Genomic DNA, 21,246 nt, shown 5'->3' on the forward strand with positions numbered 1-21,246 from the left:
CGTGTTCCATGGCTGCTTACCTGAAGAGGAGCATGAGGGAGCCCAGGAAGCTGCGGAAGTTGTTGTGTCGGTTGATGTGGCTTTCCTCATCTAGTTTGATATTGCCAAAAACCTACAGGAGGGAGAAAAATAGCTCAGCTCTTCAGGCAAGAACTCTTCTGCCAGGGAAGCAGCTTCACATTCACATTCCCATGCCTGAAAACATTCAGGGCCAAGATGGACAGGGCTCTAACCTAGCTGAAGATGTCATTGCCATGGGATTGGACAAGATGACCTTTACAGTCCCTTCCAACCCAAACCATCTAAGACTCTGATTCCACAAAAAGCACCCCAGCAAACACAGGCTGGTGCACAGCCAGCGCACCAAGGAGCTGGAGCCAAGCAGCCACTGGGGAAGGACTCTCCTCTCCTTGGCAGGGATTTACAGTGGGTGGCAAAGGCTGCGAGAGGCTGAGCTACCATGGAAACAGGAGCACAGAGGACCTGGGATCAACCGAGTCCAACCGCTCCACATCCACCCCTCTGCTGCACTACAAGTGGCCCCTGAGCACGGCCCAGCACCCGGCACTTCTGAGCGCACCGGAGGGGCAGGGACAAAGTCCCACCGCTGCGGGCAGGGGCTGGGTCGTGGTCCTGGGAACTCCCAGGAGCTTTTCCCTCAGTGGACAAATGGTCTGTGACGCTGGAGTCAGGCACAGCAGTGCAAACAAGGCAGGGAAGGGCTCAGGGAGGGTGGGACAGACAGACTGCTAAGCCGCCACGGACAGCCAGATACTTGGCACTACCATTCCCAGGGCCAAGAGAGGCAACAAAGCCACAAACATGGACAGTACTGTAATAATGACCCACAGCCAAGGCCATGGAAAGACATAACGAACATTCATAAAGTGCCTCAAACAGGAAAAATGTGCTGTTATTACTGTTAAATATTTATTCCCCTTTCCCTGAACCTAAAAATACACTAGCTGCAGAGTATTTTTTCCCTGTACAGGTTTTTTGGAATGTGTAATTGTAGAATATTTTCTGCCTCCAGCTATTTTGCTCAAATAACGCCCACAGACTTTACTGCTTGGGGATTTGTTCACAATGGTGTTAAGAAAAAAAAATAAAATAAATCAAATACTACCACATGGCGGGGGGGGGGGGGGGAGCTGAGTCAGATGGCGGCTGTTTAGCACGGAGAACACCTGGAGCTGGTGCCGAGATGTGTAGGGCAGAGCAGCAAAAACCAGCCACGGGACTCTCGGGGCGGGAGAGAGGGGGTGGAAGATCCTAAACACCAGCGCTGCCAAAAATCTGCCTGTCCTGGCAGCGCATGTCAGGCATTAGGTACTGCAGCAGCTCATCAGGCAGCTCCACAACCCAAGTGTTCGTCGTCAAAGGTGCTTTGTCAGATCCTCAGCGTGGGATTTAGTCACCGCAGAAGTGAGGCGGCCCCGCGGCACGTGCAGAGCTGAGCACTTTAGCTCACGTGCTTCTTATTTACCAGTTGGAGCCTGGAAAGCTGATGTCTCCTCATGTTCTGCAGCCCTCCCACCGGTCGGTGGGTCATCACAGGGCTCTAAGCAGGACTGCCCAAGCAGTGGCACAGCTACAACATAAAGCCTTTGCAGAGGGATGAAGTGGACAACTGGGCTGCAGGGATCGCTGCTGTGATCCAGCCGTTCAGATGGGAAAGACAGAAGGCTGCTCACCTGGTCCCTCAGGCACAAAATCAGTCCCTGGGGGCTGTCTAGTCAGAGATTTAGTAGTTGCTAAACAAAAAGGTGGGGATTTGCCAGCAGCCACTACACAGGATGCCTAACTGAGTCTGCAAGGCCACATGTTTAAAGGTCCAAGTTGGGAAGGCAGCTGCAGAGCAAGACTGAACAAGCCCATGGCAGTTTCCCCAGGGCACGTGGCTCTGCAGCTCCCAAACAAGCTGTTCCACCCTCAGGACCTTCTCAGACACCGTGACCAAGTGAGGCAATGACAGGCAGGCACAAGGCTTGCTCCTGTGTGTACTGCTGAGGACATGCCGGTGCAGGCTGTCCATGCCAGAGGGATGTCTGTGCTCACCTGCATCCCAATGATGGCATAGATGAAGAAAAGCATGGCGATCAGGAGGCAGACATAGGGGAGCGCCTGCAAGAGAAGCAGATGAGTCATCCCATCATTTATCACAGGTCCAGCTCCAGAGGAGTACACAAAGCACAGTGGGCAGGTAAGCTGTGCCCATCCATCTCTCCTACGAGCCAACAAGACCTTGGGAACAGCCTGCACTTGGGAGCAGCACCACATCACTGTGGCCTGGGTGGAGATCACGGCACGTGAGCCTTACCTTGAAGGACTGCACAAATGTCCAGAGGAGGATGCGGATGGTGTAACCCTGGCGGAGCAGCTTGATCAGCCGAGCAGCCCGGAAAAGCTTCAGGAAGCTCATGTTGAAACTGCTGGTGTTCACCAGCTGGGAGGAGATGAGAGAGTCAGAGGGAGGTGGGAACCCCCAGGGCCATGCTACACCCTGCTGATCCCAGCCCCTGCCTCACCTTGGTGTCCGTCAGGATGATCTCCGTAATGCTGCCGATGACGGTGATGAAATCAAAGATGTTCCAGGTGTCCCGGAAATAATTCTGCAAAAGGAAGGAAAGAGGGAACGTGGATTTGAGCTCAGGGATGGCAGGTCTGAAAGGCACTGGGCCACAGGCCAAAGCTGCTCATGGACAACCATGGAGACCTTGCAGCCCATTTGTATGCAGCCAGGGTCCGGAATACCGTCCTTTGTCTGAGACAGTGGCAGACCTGAGCATGTCTGCAGCAAGCAGCTTCTCCTGGGAGATGATTCATACATCCAACAGGCCACCCTAGCAAATGGGAGCAGGAAAAGTAGCCACAGACAGTCTAGGTCAGGCTGTAACAGCTCATCATGCCAGCTCTCGCAGCCAGGAGGCTGCTTTGCCCTCCTCTTCATGGGCACCTGGACCCACCTCAGCCCTGCTATTTGTGCAGCAGCTGGTGCAAGACCAAACGTGGTTGGTGAGACTGGGAGCAAGGAGGGTGGCTAGGAACCCTGCTGCTAGTGGACCTTATCTCCCATAAGCAGGAAAGCATAGGTGGAGGCAAGGCAGTCCATGGTTTCAAATCTTAAGTGAGCAGCTGGGGACTCGAGGACGGTGAATCAGGCAGGAAAGTTTCACTGATTCTCAGATCTGATCCAAATGATACAGCCCAAGGGCAGCAGTGCATCTCCTGACCCTCTGGGGACAAGGGACCACAGCCACCAGCACATGCAGCAGCAGCTGGCCTAAACAGAGCCATGGTACAGCACATACATGGTCCAGGCACCAGAGTACAGCAGAAACAAGGCAAGAAGTAAAGCAGCAGTGTGGCTTCACCCAGCAGCATCCATCAGTGGGAAGCGTAAGGAGAACCAAAGGAGCAAATCCACCCCAAAAGCAGCTCTCAGGCCAAGATCCAAAATAAGCAGCAAGAACTCCACATTATTAACACCTTCCCCCTGTGATCTGTGTGCTGCCAAAGTCCAAATTAACACCCTTGTAAAGAACAGGAGCAGCCACTTACCAGGAAGCCAAAAGCGATGATCTTGAGGACGCACTCCAAGGAAAACACCATGGTAAAGGCGATGTTCAGGTACTTCAGGGCCAGCTCATAGGTGTATGGAGCAGAGTAGTACTGATGGAAACAGAGAGACATTGCTAGCCAGGAGGGGGCCTGCCAGCCCTGAATAGGCTGATAGACCTGATGTGGTCATGTTTATTGCTCTGGCTGCATCAAGACTTGCTTTCTTTCTCCACCCAGGACAAATCTGTAGTGGTCCATGTTCCTTGCCCTGGGGGTCTCAAGAACATCTCCTCCTTACTTCTCTACCCCTCTCCCAGGAAAGCTGCCACTCCTTCTAAACAGGAGGCAGACAGTAAATTCAGATCTGTCTCCACTAGTTAAGAGGTCCAGATACTTTGGGTCATCTCACTTAGAAAAGATGTCACCTCCAGTTTGGGGCATGTGGTGTTTCAAGTGCCTTTGCCAAGGGAACACATGCTCAGACTCTGCCTCAAAGCATCTCCACCACCAAAACACACTCCAGTCTCACCCTGATTGATCCTCCTTCTCCCCACTGCTCCAACCAGGACGGGCTCACTCTGACTGGCTCACCTTCATCATCAGCACCACGGTGTTCAGCGCTATCATGGCCATGATGGTGTACTCGAAGGACGGGGACACCACGAAGTGCCAGACGCGGTACTGGAAGGTGTGTCGGTTCTGGGGCATGTACCGCGTCAGGGGCTTGGCACTGATGGCAAAGTCAATGCAGGCCCTCTGGAACAAAACAATGTGCATCACAACCTGGCTGATGGAGACACGGGGGACAGTGGCTACCACATTTCTTTCCTTCACGATCTGAGAAGGCACGTGGCCTGCGGGTTTCCTACACCTTTTCAATACCCGGGGAGCTCCAAGTTCCCAAACTGCAAAAAACCCATGGAAGCATCTTCTTCCCCCCTTCCAGACTGTACCTCGTTCTTCTCCAGACTGCACTCCTCCATCATTTTGTCTCCTTGCTCTTGGAACGTAATGATGATGAGAGCCACGAAAATGTTGACGAAGAAGAAAGGGAAGACCACAAAATAGACGACATAAAAAATGGACATCTCCATGCGGTTGCTGCGGCTGGGCCCGCGGTCCTCCTCCGTCACGTCCACCGAATGCTGCAGCACCCTGTGGGCAGACAGGTGAAGAAAAGCAACCAGAGGTAGGTCCTTCAGGGCTGCCACCACGTGGCACTTCCAGTGGGACTCGCTCTGTACAGCCAGCTCTGTCTGTCCCCCTTTGTGCAATGACAAGGTAAAGCTCTGTCCTAATCTGCTTTCAAGACCTTTCTAAGTAGCTACAGCTTGTTTTACGGTGTTTTGACTGTGCCTCTGATGGAAAATGGATTTTCCTGCGGTCTACACACAGAGAATAATACTGCCCAAGCTCACATGACCATGTACAGAGGTCCATTCCTATGGTCATCTCTAATATTGACCTAAAATGTATCTCAGGGCCATAGAGAAGAAAGGATTATCTGTTATTCACTCCTTAAGGAAGAAGCTAACTCCAGCCACGGCCCCAGCCTCATAGGAGAGCTAAAAGCCCTTTTGTCTTGATATAATTTCTCATTGTTCCTCTCCTCCTTCCCGCCCAGCAGTTCCTCTCTCAGTCCCACCCAGGATCCAATGGGGATGTGATCACCCCCATTCAAGGGGACAGACAGAGAAGAATACTCACTGGGGCCAACCCTCGCCGGTGGAGACTGTGAACAGGGTGAGCAAAGCCCAGATGATATTGTCATAGTGAAACTCATGGCGTTTCCATTCCCGGCATTTCACCTCCATCTTGTTCTTCTCATGGTCCACGTAGTTCCCTCTGCAAGGTTGGGAGAGAGCAATGACCTTGTGTTTTACACTGCCAGACTAAAGGATGGCGGGTGTAAACCCTGAGGGAAGCGTGTGTGTGCAGTGAGGGGCACCTCTCCTCCTGCAGGGATGGAGGGAGAAATGGGGAGAAGCTGGATAACAACCGTGAGGAAGCGGAGAAGGGGAAGGCAAAACAGAAGAGAGAAGGAGGAAAGAGCAGGAGCAAAATAAGGGTCTCTGCATCCCACGGAAGGATATACAGTGCTGACACAGCAGTGGGGCAGGGCTCATGTCATGCCATCCAAACCAAGAGATACAGACAAGAGCGAGTCATGACCAAGGACTTAACTGGGAACCACAGCAGACATTACCCAGAGGTGTCAAGCAGCATCAACAGGGAACCTACATGCAGTCCTTCTGTGTGTCCTTAGAGCTGTCAGTGCAGTAGAAAAACTTCCCCTTGAAGAGCTGGACAGCAATAACAGCAAAGATGAACATGAAGAGCTTGTAGACAATGAGGATGTTGAAGACGTTCTTGAGGGATGTCACGACGCAGTCAAAGACGGCCTGCAGGAGAGGGCAGAGCTCACCTTGGGGAACCCACAGTCCTGGCAAAGGGCAGGACCAAAACCAAGCTGTCATGTGGAAAGGCATTTCCCACTCCTGGTGGGGAAAGGAGGAAAAAAGCTGGGCCTTCTCCCAGGCAAAAAGCTATTTTACAAAGGAGGTTAACACCAGAGTACCCACAGCACACATGTACACCCCATGCAGCCCCCAGAGCAGTACCAGGGATGGATGTTTGTATCCTCAGTGTTCTCTGCAACCAAGGTAGCAGACCAGACAGGGGACCATCCTAATGATGCAATTAGCAGCACTCAGGACTAATCAGTAAACACTTTGTTGTTTTGCATCACCCCAAATAACAAGGCAGAGCAAATACCTCTGCCTGCAGCAGCAGCACTTCCCTTAGTGCTCTCAGCCCTAGTTCTCATAGCACTTCATGTGAAAAACATCCATATCCCTGTTACATACATCCATATGCCTGTTACAGGCATTTCCAGAAATGAATTGACATGGGCTGAATCTATCCAGTGATCAGGGAGAAAAGCTGGGGTCAACCCCCATGTTATTGTGTTTCATTCATCAGACAAATAACCACATGTAATTAAAAAACAGGGCTGCCTCGGTCTCTTTCTCCTTTCTGTCTCTATACCCCCATCAACTAAGGTAAGGAAATCCATAATCCTGCCTGTGCCACAGGAATAATCCCACTACTGAGATGGGAAATATCCCTCCAGTGCAACACCATGGCAGCACAGCACACAAAACCCCAAGCCCTTTGCAAGCTGCTCCGGAGAGAAAGACCATAAACTCTGGAAAGAGATTTGAGCTCTCCAAAACCAGGACAATCTACTTTTCAGGACAGCATCTGGGTTTTGCTGCCTTGCACCCACTCAAGCCCCATTGACACCTTGCAGAGGTCCGGGCTTGCTTTCAATAACTCATTGCATCTCCAGATATGAAGCAGCCTGAAGGGTGCTGTGGTTGAAAACAGGGCTCCTAAAGCACCCCCAAAGCTTTGAAAACAACTTGTTCGCCACCCACGAGCAAATTGATGTGCATGGTCCCTGACCCACCATTCCATGCGGGAGAAGAAGACAGGTGTAAGGCAGGAGATGGGAGTTGTTACCTTCAGCTTGGGCAGTCGCTTGATGGTTTTCAGAGGCCTCAGGACCCGCAGCACACGGAGAGACTTGATGGTCTTGATATCCCGGCCCTTGTTGGTCCTACCACGTCGGAGGGAGGCACACACACCCAAAAATGGAACGGAGAGACAATAACCTTGTAGACCTGGATGCTCTGGGGGTTTAAACTGCTGACAACACCCCCCCCCCAGCACGTGTGAAGGTGGGAACAGGAGGGGCACAAACGTGCGACTGCTGAGTGCTCAGCCCACCTAAACACATCTCCTCCAACACCCGCACTGACAGCTGGCAGAGATGAAAAATGAAACAGTGCTCTCCTCCTCGGGATTAGCACCTTTCCCCTTCTCCAGGGAGCAGTGACCTTAACAAACCCCTCTGTGTGGGAAGCCGGGGCTGGGGCAGACAATGCCAGACTTGCAGGGTAAAGACAGTACAAGGAGCTTCCCTACTACAGGCATGTGCCTTTTGCAGGTGGGGCTTGCACAAGACCCCCACCATTGCAAATTGTCTTCTACCGTTACTACTAGTTGCAAGAAATTAATAATAAAATGAGGGAGATGTACTCAATGGGATCTACATTGCCAGAGAAACTGTGGATGCCCCATCCCTGGAGGTATTCTAGGCAAGGCTGAGTAACCTGGTCTAGTAGAAGGTGTTCCTGCCCAAGGCAGCAGGGTTGGACCCTTGGAAGGGTCTCTAAGGTCTCCACAGATTGGGGCTGCACTTGCCTCCACCCAAAGTCAGCTGAGGCAGAGCTTACTGGTAGAATTACTGAGGAAAGCGCACTCATGACCCTCATTTCTTGAATAGGATGATTATTCCCAACCACAATACCAGGGTTTTTTTCTTATGTTTTCACTGCCCACAGACTAGATCTCAGGATGGAGCAGAGATCCTGGTGAAGGTGGCACAGCTTGGATCCACCAGGCACCCTCGAAAAACATCAAGGAAATGACTTGCAACAACAGATGCTCCCAATTACACGGCTCCTCTGCTAGGGTTAATGCAACAGGGAGCACAATAATGGGCTTAATCGTTAAGAGATGTAAACAAAACCACTAATTAATAGCCCTCCCTGGGAGCACAGCCCCACACATGCATGGGAAGCAACTGTACAAACAGCCCTGGGACTCACTTTACACCTCCTGGTTCCTGTTTTGCTCATTATCAGGGGCCTGGGCATCTGACTCAGGGCTGGGGCGAGGATTTGGGGGCAGTGCTCAGCTGGTGCAAGCTGCCACCAAGGACAGCTCAACTGCAGTGATTAACATCTACTAAGGAGGGATCTCTTCAGACCTCAGGGGTGCCTGCACAGCAGTGTACTGCAGTCTCTGCAAATGCAGCTAAGGGTCAGCACTGGCACTGGACAGACCAACATCCATCTGCACCCGTCCCCCTGTGCTCCCCAGATCACCATCCCACAATATCCCAACCACCATAGTTACCCCAAAGCATTCCTGTCGGCGATCCAGCCCAGCAGCCATCAAACAGCACCAGCAGAGAGAGGGAAAAAGAGAGAAAAGAGAAAGAAGGTAAGAAAAGCATCAGGGAAGCTGCACAGTGACGACTGCAGCCTCTCAGGTACGGGGACCCTCTGGCAGCTGTCCATCACTCCATGCTTAGGCTGAAAGGCACGATGAGTAGACCACACTGTGTCCTTCAGGATGGGGCATATTTCCAGGGAGAGACTCATCCAGCAAGCCAGGAGATCCTGCCCTCCCTGCTGGAGGTGTTGGGTTGGGGGCACATAGCAAAAGCTCTGCTGCAAGAGAAACCTGCAGAGAACAGGACAGTGGGCAACAGTAGGTGGGTTCATGGTCCTCCTTAGCCAAGAGTTGAGGGGGGACCTCAAGAGTCAGCCCCAACCAGCCAAAGGTAAGTGCTTCCAAGGGAACCTACCTTCGAAGCCACAATAGTTCCTATCCAAATTCTGCCAAATCACCTCCATCGAGAAATCCACTGATTAAGAGCCTGAACTGCAGTACAGAATCTCCTGCAACCCAGCAAGACACTCACTTGGACAAGCCAAGGTGGGCTACAGGGTCCTTAGTTGTAATCAAACCTCTGTCCCTGTTTGAGCTGAGTCCCTGCCACGTGCACACAGAGCACTCAGCGCCGCAGGCAAAGCCTACAGGTAAAACATTTCTTAGAACACATAAAAGTAACCCCAGATCCTGGCTGCATGTTAGTCCAACAGGTGGGAAGGTCTGTTGAAAAGGGGATAGTTTAACTTTGCAGCACTTCTCTAGTGGGACCTCTGTCCTGACCAGCCTCACACCAGGTTATTTTGCAGTATGTAGGCGTCCCTCTTTCTTCCAGACACTGATGTCAACTGGCAGAAGGAGATGCTGCTCTGCAAGGAAAGAGGCACCTCTGCTGGGCACCTGCCCTTGCTCACCAGGTAAGATGAGGGCTACACACTGACCACTCAACCTCCCCACCACCTCTGGGCAGCTGTGCAGAGCCACGAGCAAGTACCACTCCACTGCACAGTGCCTCCTCAGAGGGTGCCACAGGAGGCATAAGTGAGCAGGGTCTTTAGTTATGGTTCTGGTTATTCCAGCTAACTGAATTTGAACTCTTTGGAGATTTACAGCTTTTTATTCAGGCTGTGTATGGATTGATGTATTAGCTTTCCATGTGGAGAGCTATGGATGAGCCGAGACGGCCTCTTGCTCAGGATGCACAGGCTCTGAGGGAGGAATGGACAAGCCATGATGGCTCAGGAAGAGATGGCTTTATGGGTGGGCTCTTGCTTACTGGTGATTTGGATGGGGCACCAACAGTCAGCAGGGGCTGGAACCACCGGACCAGCTCAAAGACCTCCTGGTGTGCCCACAGTCACACAGGACCCCTGTGGGAAAACCAAACCACAGAGGGGAGGCAAAATGGGGCAGAAAATCTCCACGGCACGTCCCAGCACTTCTACTGGGAAGTGCTGGACTCAGTCACCAGCTGCTCTCATCCAGGTAATCACTGCAGCCACTCCATGGCCATCACTGCCGACCCAGCACCATGGAGGAGAGGAGAGGGAGTACAAGAAGGAGGACAATCACCCCACCCCGGACCCACATCAGAGAGCTCATGGAGGGACAAAAAAAGGAGATGGATTCAAACATCACCACCAGAGTTTTCCTGTCAAGACCAGGAGGGAGGGTGTCAGGCTGGGACACGTAGACCTGGGGAACATCCTGCAGCTCCCGGGGGTGTAGCAGTGATGGGCTGCCAAGAGGAGAGGCAGGTGTTCTTATAAATGCTTTATAATGTATAAACCCATCGGAAATCGCCGTGGATCCTTTGTTCCCCTCACTCCCAAAGCCATGAGATCATCTCCTCCAGCGGGAGCCACGAGGCGGGGAGATGGACAATCCTGCAGGTTTACATTATAAAGAGCCCCTGTCCACAACACAAGCAACTCAGTATCTACCCAGCTACGGCTACAAGAGTGAGCAGGCAACATCAATGCTTGTTGCAAACGGGTGTGGAGATGCCAGGGCCTTCTCCATGGGAAGGGGTTCTGTGCCACAGCCCATGGCAGTGATCACCCTCGAGAATTCAGCTGCCCCATGCCCAGAGGGAATGTCCTTCCCTCCGGAGCATGGGTGGAGGCAGGCAGGTGACAAGCAGGGCTGGAAGGAACACAGCAGCTTCCCCACATGCTCAGTGCTGGACCCTGCTAGCTCCCAGGGCAATCCCAGGAGTTTTGCCACCTTTGTGGGGCGGGGGAAAGGGGACAGCAAACACAGATTACCGTACTGTTAGCACTGGTGAGGACACTCATCCACCCAGGAGCAGGCTGAGCCATCAACTTATGCTCCTTCAGCCATCAAAAGTCTTGATGGAAGGAAAAGGCTCCCTTGTCCTCCATTAAAGATCTTCAAACTATTCAGTGCATCTTCAGGCAGGTGATGCCCTTGAGCCCTGCCAGACATGCTCTGAGGGGCTGCCCTGGCAGAGGAGGGATCAGCCAGATCCCAAAGATGCCTGATCCACCCTTGTGGTGGCCCAGGTGGCCTCCCAGGGGCTCAGAGCATTGTCCCCAGCCAGCAAACTTGCCCCATGCCCCTTACCCATGCCAGGGTCTGCAGTCATCCCCCTGCCCTGCCCAGGGGCTGGTTCATCCCCACGCTGTGGGAGCTGAATTCTCCCATGCTCTTCCCGAGGAGAGAGCAGGGGCTGAAAGCACCGGGCAAGGAATGGCGTGAGGAGGGTGAGGAAGGCAAAAGCAACGAGCCAGGGAGGGTGCAAGTGGGCGAGAACCAGGAGAAGGAGCTGCCGCCCAGTCTGGGGTGAGATGGGAGGGATGGATTACGGGCTGTAATCCATCGAGCGACCTCGGGGCTCCGACACAGCCGCCCCGAGAGCCTCGCACGGTACCTGAGCTGTGGACAAGGACAAGGCTCCAGTCTGCGTGGCTGCCAGGCCCTCCCCTCTCACCAGCACTAACGCCACCGCCGCCAGTGTCAGAGGCACAAAGAGAGAACAACAGCGTGACAAAGGAGCCCGAGCCTCTCCTCTCTTCTCCTCTCCCTCCTCAGGCACCAGCAGGGCACCACAGCAGCCCTGGGGCCTGCGAGCATCACCTTGGCACCACACATCCTTCCCTGTGCTCATGCTGCATCACCTGCCCCAACCAGCATGAAACTCATCCATGGGTGCTCCTCCCCTCCAGGGCACAGGCACCACAGACATTCCAGTACCTGCAGGTGCCACAAGCTCCGTTCCAGAGCCCAACCACAGGGTGATGCTCAGCAAGGACACACTGCAGGCCAAGCACACAGCACCCTGCCCCCGTGGTGGTGCTGCAAAGGCTGCTGGCACAAACCCCACCAGCCACATCCCCATCCCTGCAGGGCTCCAGAGCAACACTCCCCCTCAGAGCAGAGGAAAAGTCATCAGCCAGGAGGAACCATTTCCAGCACAAACGTGTTCAGAGGGCAGCTCCACCCTGCTGGTTACTGCTTCTGCTGTCTCTGTGCACCCCAAGATGCATAGCAGGTGTATAGCTCCAGCTCTGCCACCTTTATGTTTTCTCCCCTCTCTAACAGCCCCTTCTGCTCTGTTTCAAATCCACTTTCACCATCAACCTCTTCCTAGCACCGCCAGCTCGCCTTGCCTTGCTCCCTGCCTGCTTGCTCACCACCATTTGACAAACAAGGAGAAATAACATCTCTGGAGCAGCCCCACACCACTGCCAGGAGCCATCCCAGCAGCAGAGCAGAAGGGTGCAGAGAAATAAAAAAAACAAAGTCAGGGTCTAGTAGCCATAAGACACAGCCGCATTCTTTTCCCACCACAGCCAAGGGAAGGCAGGGAGCTGACAAGGATGGTGGCCACTTACGCCAAGGCAAAAGCCACCAGTGCTCCCACCACAACGATGAAATCCAGGATGTTCCAGAGGTCTCGGAAGTAGGAGCCGTCCTGCAGGATCAAGCCTTGATCAATCATCTGGAGGGGAGAAACAGAGAGAAAAACAGGCAAGGGATGAGCAGCTCAGACATCAACTGGAAGCAGCCACTGGCAGGACAAGCTGGGGGACAGGGACACTGCTGGGGAGTAGCAGACTCATCCCTGTGTCCTGGGTAGAGGTCAAGGAGCATCATATTTGTGTGGAAGCCTGGAGGCTGATAAAACTGGTGCTGAGCACTCTGGACTCCCACTGCTGAGAACCAAACTTTAGGGTCTCTGCCACCCAGATTTAGGACCAGAACTGAAAAACTGAGCTATTTCCCATCCCCTGCAAGGATGCTGCCAGTCTAAGCGCCCACAGCCTGCAAGGGCTCTTACCTTGATAACCATCTCAAAGGTGAAGACGCCAGTGAAGACATAGTCAAAATACCTCAGGACCTGCAGAGAGAGGTCACGGGTGCTCTGCAGCCGCTGCCAAGCAAACAGGTCCACTTGTACCCACCCAGAACCCACTACCACCCCACACCGGGGCTCGCCTGACTCAGGTGCAGACAGAGGGTTGGTTTCCTTGCCCCAAACCCAGCCTGTTCCCTAAGAGTTCAGTACAGTCATAAACCCAGCCTGTGTAGGCAGGAGGGAATAATTTCCTGTGCGTGGTGCAAGTGGCTTGGGACTCATGCTGTGAGCTGGAACTGTGTGTCTCCACGCCAGTGCCTGTGAACACCAGCATCTAAAGTAGTTTAAGCTACTTTACTGCTGACAAGGTGCCCTGGTCTGCAGCCTGGGCTCTAAACCCCTCGTGTGGGAAGCTAGGGGTTTACAAAGGAAGGTGATAAGGAAGAAGCCAGACTCCATGGCACAGTGCAGGTGCTGCCACCAGCTGCCCTGACTCCCTGTCCCACACGTGCCCCACCACAGAAGCTAAAATTCTACAGGACCTCTGCCTGCACTGCCCTGCGGGACCCGGGGAGCGGGAGAGGGTTGCAATCACTTTGTTGCGGTCGGAGTTGGTGAGGACGGGATCCTCGGCCGCCAGGGCGATGCTGCTGGCGGCGATCACCAGGAGGATGCACATCTCGAAGTAGCGCAGGTTCACGATGTAGTGGCAGGCCCTCCGCACCCTGTGGGGACACAGCCCGACGCCCCGACCTGTGAGCCCCCGGCAGGCCCCAGCCACGGCCCACGCGCAAAACCCACTCCACGTCACCGCCTTCCAGGGCGGAAAGATGGGCAGCAAAGTCTGAGGAGCAAGAGAAGGGAGCCCAGGGGGAATTTGGGCTTGCTGACCCCTTCGCTTGGCTGTCCCATCCAACCAGACACCCCACAACCAGGCGGGGAAAGTCTCTGAGAAATTGGGGTGCTTATTCTTCCAGGCTGTTGGAGCTGGAGAAGAGCTACAGGGGAGTATAAAACTGCAGATAAATACAACAAGTAGTGAATAAAAATCCCAACTAGCCATCAGCAGTTGGGAGAGAGAGCCAAGAGTGTGGTTGGCACAGAGGGAGAGCATTGTGGGGCCTGGGGAACACCACAGCTGGTAATCAAGACTGTTTGGGAGATATTCAGACTCTCTCCCACGGGGATTTCCTGTTTTTGGTGATGTCAAGGGGTCTTTCCCCTTGCAGCCCTCCCCAGCCCTGGGGCTCCTGTGATCCAAAAAATGTCTCACGGGTTGGTGGTGCTGAAGATGAACATGGAGCTGTGCGGCACCATCGCTTTGCCCGTCTCGCTTTTTTCCTTCTTCCGCTTCTTCTTCTCCATTTCCTCCTCATCCTCTTTGGTCTCGGCCTCCTTTAAGGGGCTGGCTTCACCATCTGTCTTGTTGCTAACTGCAGGAAAGCGAGAGCCTTTGCCTGGCCTTGTACCCAGACAGCACCCTGGGGTGTCCCTGCCACATGCAAACGCCCTGACTCCCACTTTAAATCCCTGTGCTGTTATGGGGAGAGGGCCCCCCCCTCTCAGATGGAAATAAAAAGAGACGAGCTGCTGGGATGAAGCAGATGAAATGGGGTTTAACAAGGCCAGTTTTCACCATGCTGTTTAATTAATAACACCGTTTAAAGCAGTTCACCTTGACAGCGAGAATGCTGTTAAGGTGTTTGAGAGGCAGCAAGCTGGTGGAGGCTGTGCACGTGTCAGGAAAAACAGGGAATGCAAGTGTTTTGCCCAGGAGGAGAGGAAGGGGGAATGAGGAATCAGATGAAGGGGTGGATGGGAAGAAGGTAAGGAAGGGACATGGTCCCCAGGGGATGGTGGCACATCAGCATTACATTTGGGGCTCCCCTGCGAAACTGGGGTGCTGGAGGGAGGTGCTGCGAGGAGCAGCAAAGAAATCCCCCCCTCCAGTTTATGGATGTGGACAGGAAAAGCCATGCAAGCGGCTTTCCATCCCCACAGGGTCCCCCCGAGGGCTGGGACAGGGGCTCAGGAAAGAGAGATGGGTCCTCACTCTGTACCACAGCGGAGTCGTGGACATCGATCATGATGGTGGTGCTCTCCGTGGCCTTCTCGGTGTTGGGGGTGATGGAGGAGAGGTCGGGCTCGCTCCGGCTGACGGTGCGACTGCCCTGCAGCAGTGCCTGCTCGCTGGTGTCCGGGCTGCTGCAGTCCTGCTCCGTCAGGTTGCCTGTCTTACCCCCGTGGGGCTCGGGGGCTGCATGTGGGGGGCTCCCCTTCTTGGCAGTCCCAATCAGATCGGCATCGCCGGCAGGGACCCCGTTTGTCCTGCAGGAGGGATGTGAGAGAAAACAAGGCGTGAGAGGATAGGGAGAGAGCATGAGGAGCTGTGGGAATGGCAAGATGCCCTCCCCAGTTACCAACCTGACGGACTCTCCGCTCGCCTCTGGCTCCCCCTGAATCAGTGCCTCGGCTGCGGCCACGTCCCCACGCCGGTCCCCATCCTGTGCCCCCTCCATGGTGCTGGCCTCCTCCAGACCCATCTCCTGGCTGGCCGAGCGGCTCCCCAAGATGCCAGCTTGCTCCTTCCCCTCCATCCGGGCTCTGCGGTGCCGGCTACGCCGCTGGCTCTGCCTCATCCTGGCCCTATCCTCGACGCTGCCGCCTGCCCCGTCCTGCTCGCCCGGCTCACAGTTCCCATGGCATGATTTCTGCTGCCACATATCCTTGTCCCGCTTGGCCCGGGGCGATGGGCTCCTCCTGTCCTCACCACCGCCGGGGTTGGCTCCCGGGACAGGCTGCTCCGGTCCCTCAGCCAGCGGCCGCTCGCCCTTGCCCTGCTCCTCGGCGCATTTCTCCAGGGTGACGCCATCCCCTGGTTTCTTCCTGCGGAAGATGCTGGCGTGGGGGTTGATGAGGGGCGGCTCGTCCTTGTTGATGCCCTCCTGGCTGGACATCTGCATGTGCCGGCGCAGCTGGCTGGTGCGCTGCTCCCACACCGACATGTGGTGCCGCCGCCGCCGCTCCCGCCTGCGACGGGGCACAGCAAGCGGTCAGCATCCTGGCTGACCCCACCTCCCACCAGGTGAAGCACCCGCCCCGGATTTACTCTGGGAATCCCAGGGAGAGGGAAATGCCACCACCAGGGTTACAGGCTGTGCTAAAAGTTCGTCAGCATCCCTCTGGTGCTGGCAGGGGCTGGAAACAGGGCTAAGACTGTACTTCTGGCCCCTTCAGAAGGCATCGGGCTGATGGATGACCAGCCCCAGTAGCCTCACTGCTGCCTTGAAGCTTTCTTGTCCAGCTTCTAGGAGCAGACAGCACCCTGGCTTGCCCTACCCCAGACAGGCAGGGACCACCTTCCTCTTGTGTGATTGCCTGGAGCCACCTTAAATATGGTGGAACCCTTTTTTGCCTCTCGCTAGTATATCCCAGTAGGAAATCTGCCCCGAGGCTTGGGGAGCAGCAATTTTGACTGTCTGTAGGGGAAGGAGCTGTACTGGGCTTCTCTGTGTGGAGGACTAGGCTATGCCACGAAAACCTTAGCAGCGTCGTAAGTTCGCCGGCAAACGCCCTGGAGCAGACAGACGTGCCCTTCCCGACACACCTAAGGCACAGGGAAACACCCACGAGCACATACACCGCTCACACACCGCGCACGGCACATCCACGGGCGGCGACACGCACGTACGGCACAGCACCACACACGGGGGGTCCGGCACACACCCGGCCACACGCACGCACGGACGGGGTGCACGGGAGCACACGGATACAGGCACACACGCGGCCACCCCCTCCCCGCCCTGCCGAGGAGGCCGGAGGGGAGCGGGGTGTGCCCCGGCCCCACGGACGCACAGACAGCACAGGAGCCACAGACGGACACGCGCCCCCGCGGCCCACATACAGGTGGCTGCTGCGTGGCTCCCACATCGACATGTGGTGTCTCCTCCGCCTGTCTCTTCTGGGGAGGAAAAACAAACGGGTTCAATCCCCCTCTTCGCCCCTCCTTCCACTGCTGTGGGCAGCGCAGAGAGGCGTCCCCCCACCCCGGGCAGCCGGCATCTCTTTGCCGAGCGGCTGCTGGGCAGTGAGTCCCTCCCTGCATGTGCACAGTGAAGTCCCACTTGCACAACAGCAGTGGGCTGCCCACAATCCCACTGACACGCTGTGATCCATTCCGTGGGGGCCATGGAGCCCTCCCCACACCACGCAAGGGGAGAGCAGTCCTTCAGAAGCCCCCATGCGTCCTTGGATACTTAACAGCTGCTTCAAACTGCTCCAAATTCACTTTTCCCAAGAAAAACGTGGCAATTGGAAAGAGGAAGGATTGCATCAGGCCAGCCCCAAGCTGCTCAGAGCTGTCACCATGCTGCCCTAGGACTACAGAGGGGAACATGAAGCTCCCCAGCAAATGCAAGGCACAAGCCCAGGGTGAGATGCCACAGAGCTCCTGTCACTTGAGCAGCCCCCACACAGAGAAGATTAACAGGGCTGGCAGTGTCCTTCACCCCCCACCAGTAGTTGGGGAGATTCCAGGCTTTAACCTTCATATCAACACAGAAAAGATTCAGATAAGCACAGCTCCAAGCAAACTGCCCCAAGCAGATGCAATCATAGAATCACAGAATCCCTAAAGTCGGAATGGATCTACAAGGATCGCTGAGTCCAGCCCTTGACACTGCACAAGACAACACCACGTGCCTGAAATCATTGTCCAAATGCTTATTGAGCTCTGGGAGGCTCAAGACCACCCCATAAGAGTTTGAAGACGCTCCCCGTTGTCCTACCACTTGTCAAAAAAACACCTTGTCAAAAGTCCCTCTCCAGCTCTCTTACAGCCCCTTTAGGTACTGGAAGGTGCTTTAAGGTCTCCCTGGAGCTTCCTCTTCTCCAGGCTGAACAACCTTAACTCTCTCAGCCTGTCCCCACAGGGGAGGCGCTCTGGTGACGCTGGTCCTTACAGCACGTGAACAGCCCAGTGCCACGCTCGAGGCAGGGATCGAGTTGCAGGCACCCGCCACCGTCCCCACAGCAAGTGCCCGAGCCTCCGAAGGCATCCACGCACCACGCTGGGCACCAGCACATGACAGCGCCCGCACGCGTCCATCTGGCCACCCACTCGCCAAACGGGCCCGCGCCATCTGCACGCACGAACACAACACCCCGACCGGCACCGCGGCCGCCCGCGCCAGCTCCTGTGGGAGCACTCATCCCGTGGGAGTGCTCGTCCCCGCGCGCCGCCGGACCCCTCTGCAGGCAGGAATGCTGCACCGACCTCCCCGCGCTGGGTACCCACCGAGGAGTGAAGCCATCCGTGCCTGTGCACACACTCGAAGGCAGAGGCCAGCTCTGCTCTGGCTTGTCCCTTGCTGTGCCGTCCCCACTGTCCCTCCCTGGCTGCTGGCATCAAGTGCAGCACCACCAAAAGCACATCGGAGCCGATGTTCGCAACACGCCCCACCACGGCATCACACTACCTGCCCCAAACCCTATCCATCCTCATGAGTGGGAGGAGCTGGAAAAAAAGACCTGTGAATGTCAATACCTCTCATTTCAATGCCATGAGAACAATAAAGGAAAGGTTAGAGACTGTTTTCCCAACCAGCTCTACTTCACAATGACCAGAAAGCTTTATCAGGGATGTGCAGTGTGGGCAATTCTTTTACTGCCCTAATATATTCCATCTCCCCCTCTTCCTCTCTTCTATCTGTCCATTCTTTATTCTTTCCTGCAGCCTAAATCCCTCTATTTCCTCGCTTTATCCAACACATTCCCATTGGTAGCCAGAAACAGTCAGGACATACAGATTCCACCATCTTTCCCATTATCCCCCCAGGTACTTGGCCAGACACAGATTTATTATGAACATCCCATCACCCCCAAAACAAGGTGAAATCTGTGGCTGCTGGGAGGGCAGGCAGGGCTCACAAGTACCCCTGGTTCCTGCTCCCCCTAAAACCATGAGTGGGGAGACCATCAGATCCCACCACTGCCAAACCAGGGAGGGGGCTGTTGCCAACGCTGCCTCCGACCCCCCCAGATCAGCACTGAAAACAGCAGTTTCTCTCAGCAAATCTGCAAGAGATTCTGCCGTGTACGAGCTTGGCTGGGTTTCAAAGCATAACGAAACCTTAAAATTCCCTGGGAAGGGATTCTATAAAAAAAAAAAAAAAAAAAGGGGAGAAAAAAAATAATCCCTTCAGCTGTACCGAAATGTACTGTTTTGGGAAACAAATCAAAACGCCTCGTTCCAATGTTGACTTTGAAAGTTTTATGTGATTTAGACCATATGACACTGCAAAATAAAGAGAAAAAAGGCATCTAGAAAGGAAAAAACAGAATTTTCTCCTGCTGAAACACAGAGACAAGGCTCCTTAACACCATGCTGCAGGTTTACGTAGTTTGAGGCTTTTTCTCCTTGCTCAAATCAAATTTCTGTACAATCAAATGTTGTTTCACAAACCTGCTCCATCTCTCCTAACTGCATTCACTCCCAAGGAAGGAGCCTGGGGGAGATTTGTGACACTGCTGCTCCCTTCTCCCCCAGCCCTGGCTGCTCTCTTGCAGCTCTGCCACAAAGAAATGCTCCCCAAGAACAAATATCACCTCTCCTCAAGAATAGTTTGAGATACCTTCCTCCTCCCCAGCCTCCTTGCCCACCCTTAGCATCAGCCCCGAGTGTTTGAGCTCATATTTGGGGCAGAAAACCCTTTTTAGCATATTTCTGCCATGCCCAAGCACTGGGTCTGCTGCTTGGGGTAGGGTCTGGCAACTTAAGGTCCTCCAGGGTGACCTGGTCCCTGTGCTGCCACCTCTCCAAAGGCACTGCTGCTCATGGGGAGCACAGTCCTAGATCTCAATCCATCCATCCATCCATCCTCAGAAAGACACCCAGAGAGGGTCACCCCATGCAGGGACCTCTTTTTTTTGTGGAAGCCCCCACAACCAGCCATACCAGGCTCTGCTGCAGCTCTGTGCCCTTCTCAGAAGCCTGGCTGGGCTCAGGGGCTCACTGGGGTAGCAGTGGTGGTGGGGAGGGGGTCACTCACTCGATAGCTGGCATGTTTGGGGCAGACATGGGGCTGACTTCTTTGGCTTTCTGAAGGGCGTGCTTCTGGTTAAAGGCCTCCTCTTCCTCCTGCTCATCCTGCAGAGAAAAGAGGGGCATTGCTTAGTGGGATGATGGGATTTCAAGGGAAGGTGCAGCCATGCGAAGGATCTGCAGGGCTACCCTACATGCCAAAGCATGAGGGACAAAGGGGGGGGCCTGTATTTCCAGAAACAGCCTTTATTTTCGTTGTGCTGTAGGGATGAAACTTCCCCACTACACCAAATCTTACTGAAGGCGTGAGCTCTACTTAAATAAGTGAACCCAGCCCACTCCAGGCAAGAGCTAGAACAGCCCCAGACAGCGTAGACAAGCTCAGCCCTCCCTTCTTCACAGCCACAGGGGCTACACAGGCATCCCCCTAACAGAGTGGGAGGTAAGGCATCCATGAATGACCCCGGCAGAGACCGGATTGATTTAATGAGTATGGTTGTGTCTCCGGAGCAAAAAATGTCATTAGGAGTCATTAGCGAGCATTCAGCCTTTTCAGAAACTCGGCACTCTCCTAATTGATGCTGCTGGCACTCCGTGGGGCTCTCCCATCCCTCTCACCCCAGAGGCAGCCAGCAGCCCCTGGAAGTGCCATCTGCACCCACTGTGGGAGGACAGGGACCCCCCCAAGCACCCCTCAGGCAAACCAGCACCATGCTCCATTTCGGGTCAGATTTACACCAGCGCAGAAGCCTCGCAGCGAGCCCCAAGGACATCAATAACAGGCACAGGCTCCACAAAAATCTGGTCCCCACGGGATCACTGGTCTGCTCCGAAGAGCGGCAATGACCATTGCAGCTCTCTCCTATTCACAGTTATCCAGATGGTGCTCCAACAATTTAGCATTCCCCAAATATTTCCCAGCATGGTCTTAAAAACAGGTAAGCCCAATAACCTTCTTAAGCACCAGTCTAAATTGCATCCTAAATCACATTCACCGCCCTGCGGGCAGATGGGGATTAAATACTGACACCACTGGAAAGTGCTTCCCACTCCACATCTCCAGAGTGCTCCAGAAAATAACAGTCCCCACACCAGATCCCATCTGACAGACGAGGGTTATCTCAATCTGACTGGAAGCAAGCAGAACTGGGGAGCTTAAATGGAGAAACAGTTAAAGCCACACTTGAAGTGTGGGTGTTCCTGAAGAGATCAGCAGGTTTAAGCACTTTCCTAAATCAAAGTCTAAATGCCTTTGCCCCCACTCCCTTCACAGAAGAAGGAAAAGGAGCAGCAGGAA

The 21,246-nt window shown here is 54.5% G+C and overlaps 1 protein-coding gene across 1 annotated transcript in view; it reads right to left on the reverse strand.

The window, feature by feature from the left end:
* CACNA1E (calcium voltage-gated channel subunit alpha1 E) overlaps nt 1-21,246 on the reverse strand; it is a 360,562-nt gene that overhangs the window by 220,983 nt on the left and 118,333 nt on the right. The window contains exons 20-38 of the mRNA XM_051805647.1: nt 19,957-20,054; nt 16,812-16,868; nt 15,332-15,937; nt 14,961-15,235; nt 14,181-14,340; nt 13,503-13,632; nt 12,890-12,949; nt 12,444-12,550; nt 8,548-8,559; nt 7,087-7,183; nt 5,803-5,963; nt 5,269-5,406; nt 4,515-4,716; nt 4,153-4,317; nt 3,562-3,672; nt 2,529-2,612; nt 2,321-2,446; nt 2,059-2,124; nt 21-112 (exon numbers count right to left, since the gene is read on the reverse strand). Coding sequence (XP_051661607.1) covers nt 21-112; nt 2,059-2,124; nt 2,321-2,446; nt 2,529-2,612; nt 3,562-3,672; nt 4,153-4,317; nt 4,515-4,716; nt 5,269-5,406; nt 5,803-5,963; nt 7,087-7,183; nt 8,548-8,559; nt 12,444-12,550; nt 12,890-12,949; nt 13,503-13,632; nt 14,181-14,340; nt 14,961-15,235; nt 15,332-15,937; nt 16,812-16,868; nt 19,957-20,054 — 2,747 coding nt within the window. The remainder of the gene's footprint in view (nt 1-20; nt 113-2,058; nt 2,125-2,320; nt 2,447-2,528; nt 2,613-3,561; nt 3,673-4,152; nt 4,318-4,514; nt 4,717-5,268; nt 5,407-5,802; nt 5,964-7,086; nt 7,184-8,547; nt 8,560-12,443; nt 12,551-12,889; nt 12,950-13,502; nt 13,633-14,180; nt 14,341-14,960; nt 15,236-15,331; nt 15,938-16,811; nt 16,869-19,956; nt 20,055-21,246) is intronic.

This window comes from Manacus candei, unplaced genomic scaffold, assembly GCF_025592945.1.
Source record: "Manacus candei isolate 608988 ecotype Guabito, Panama unplaced genomic scaffold, ASM2559294v1 h1tg000005l, whole genome shotgun sequence".
NCBI lineage: Eukaryota > Metazoa > Chordata > Aves > Passeriformes > Pipridae > Manacus > Manacus candei.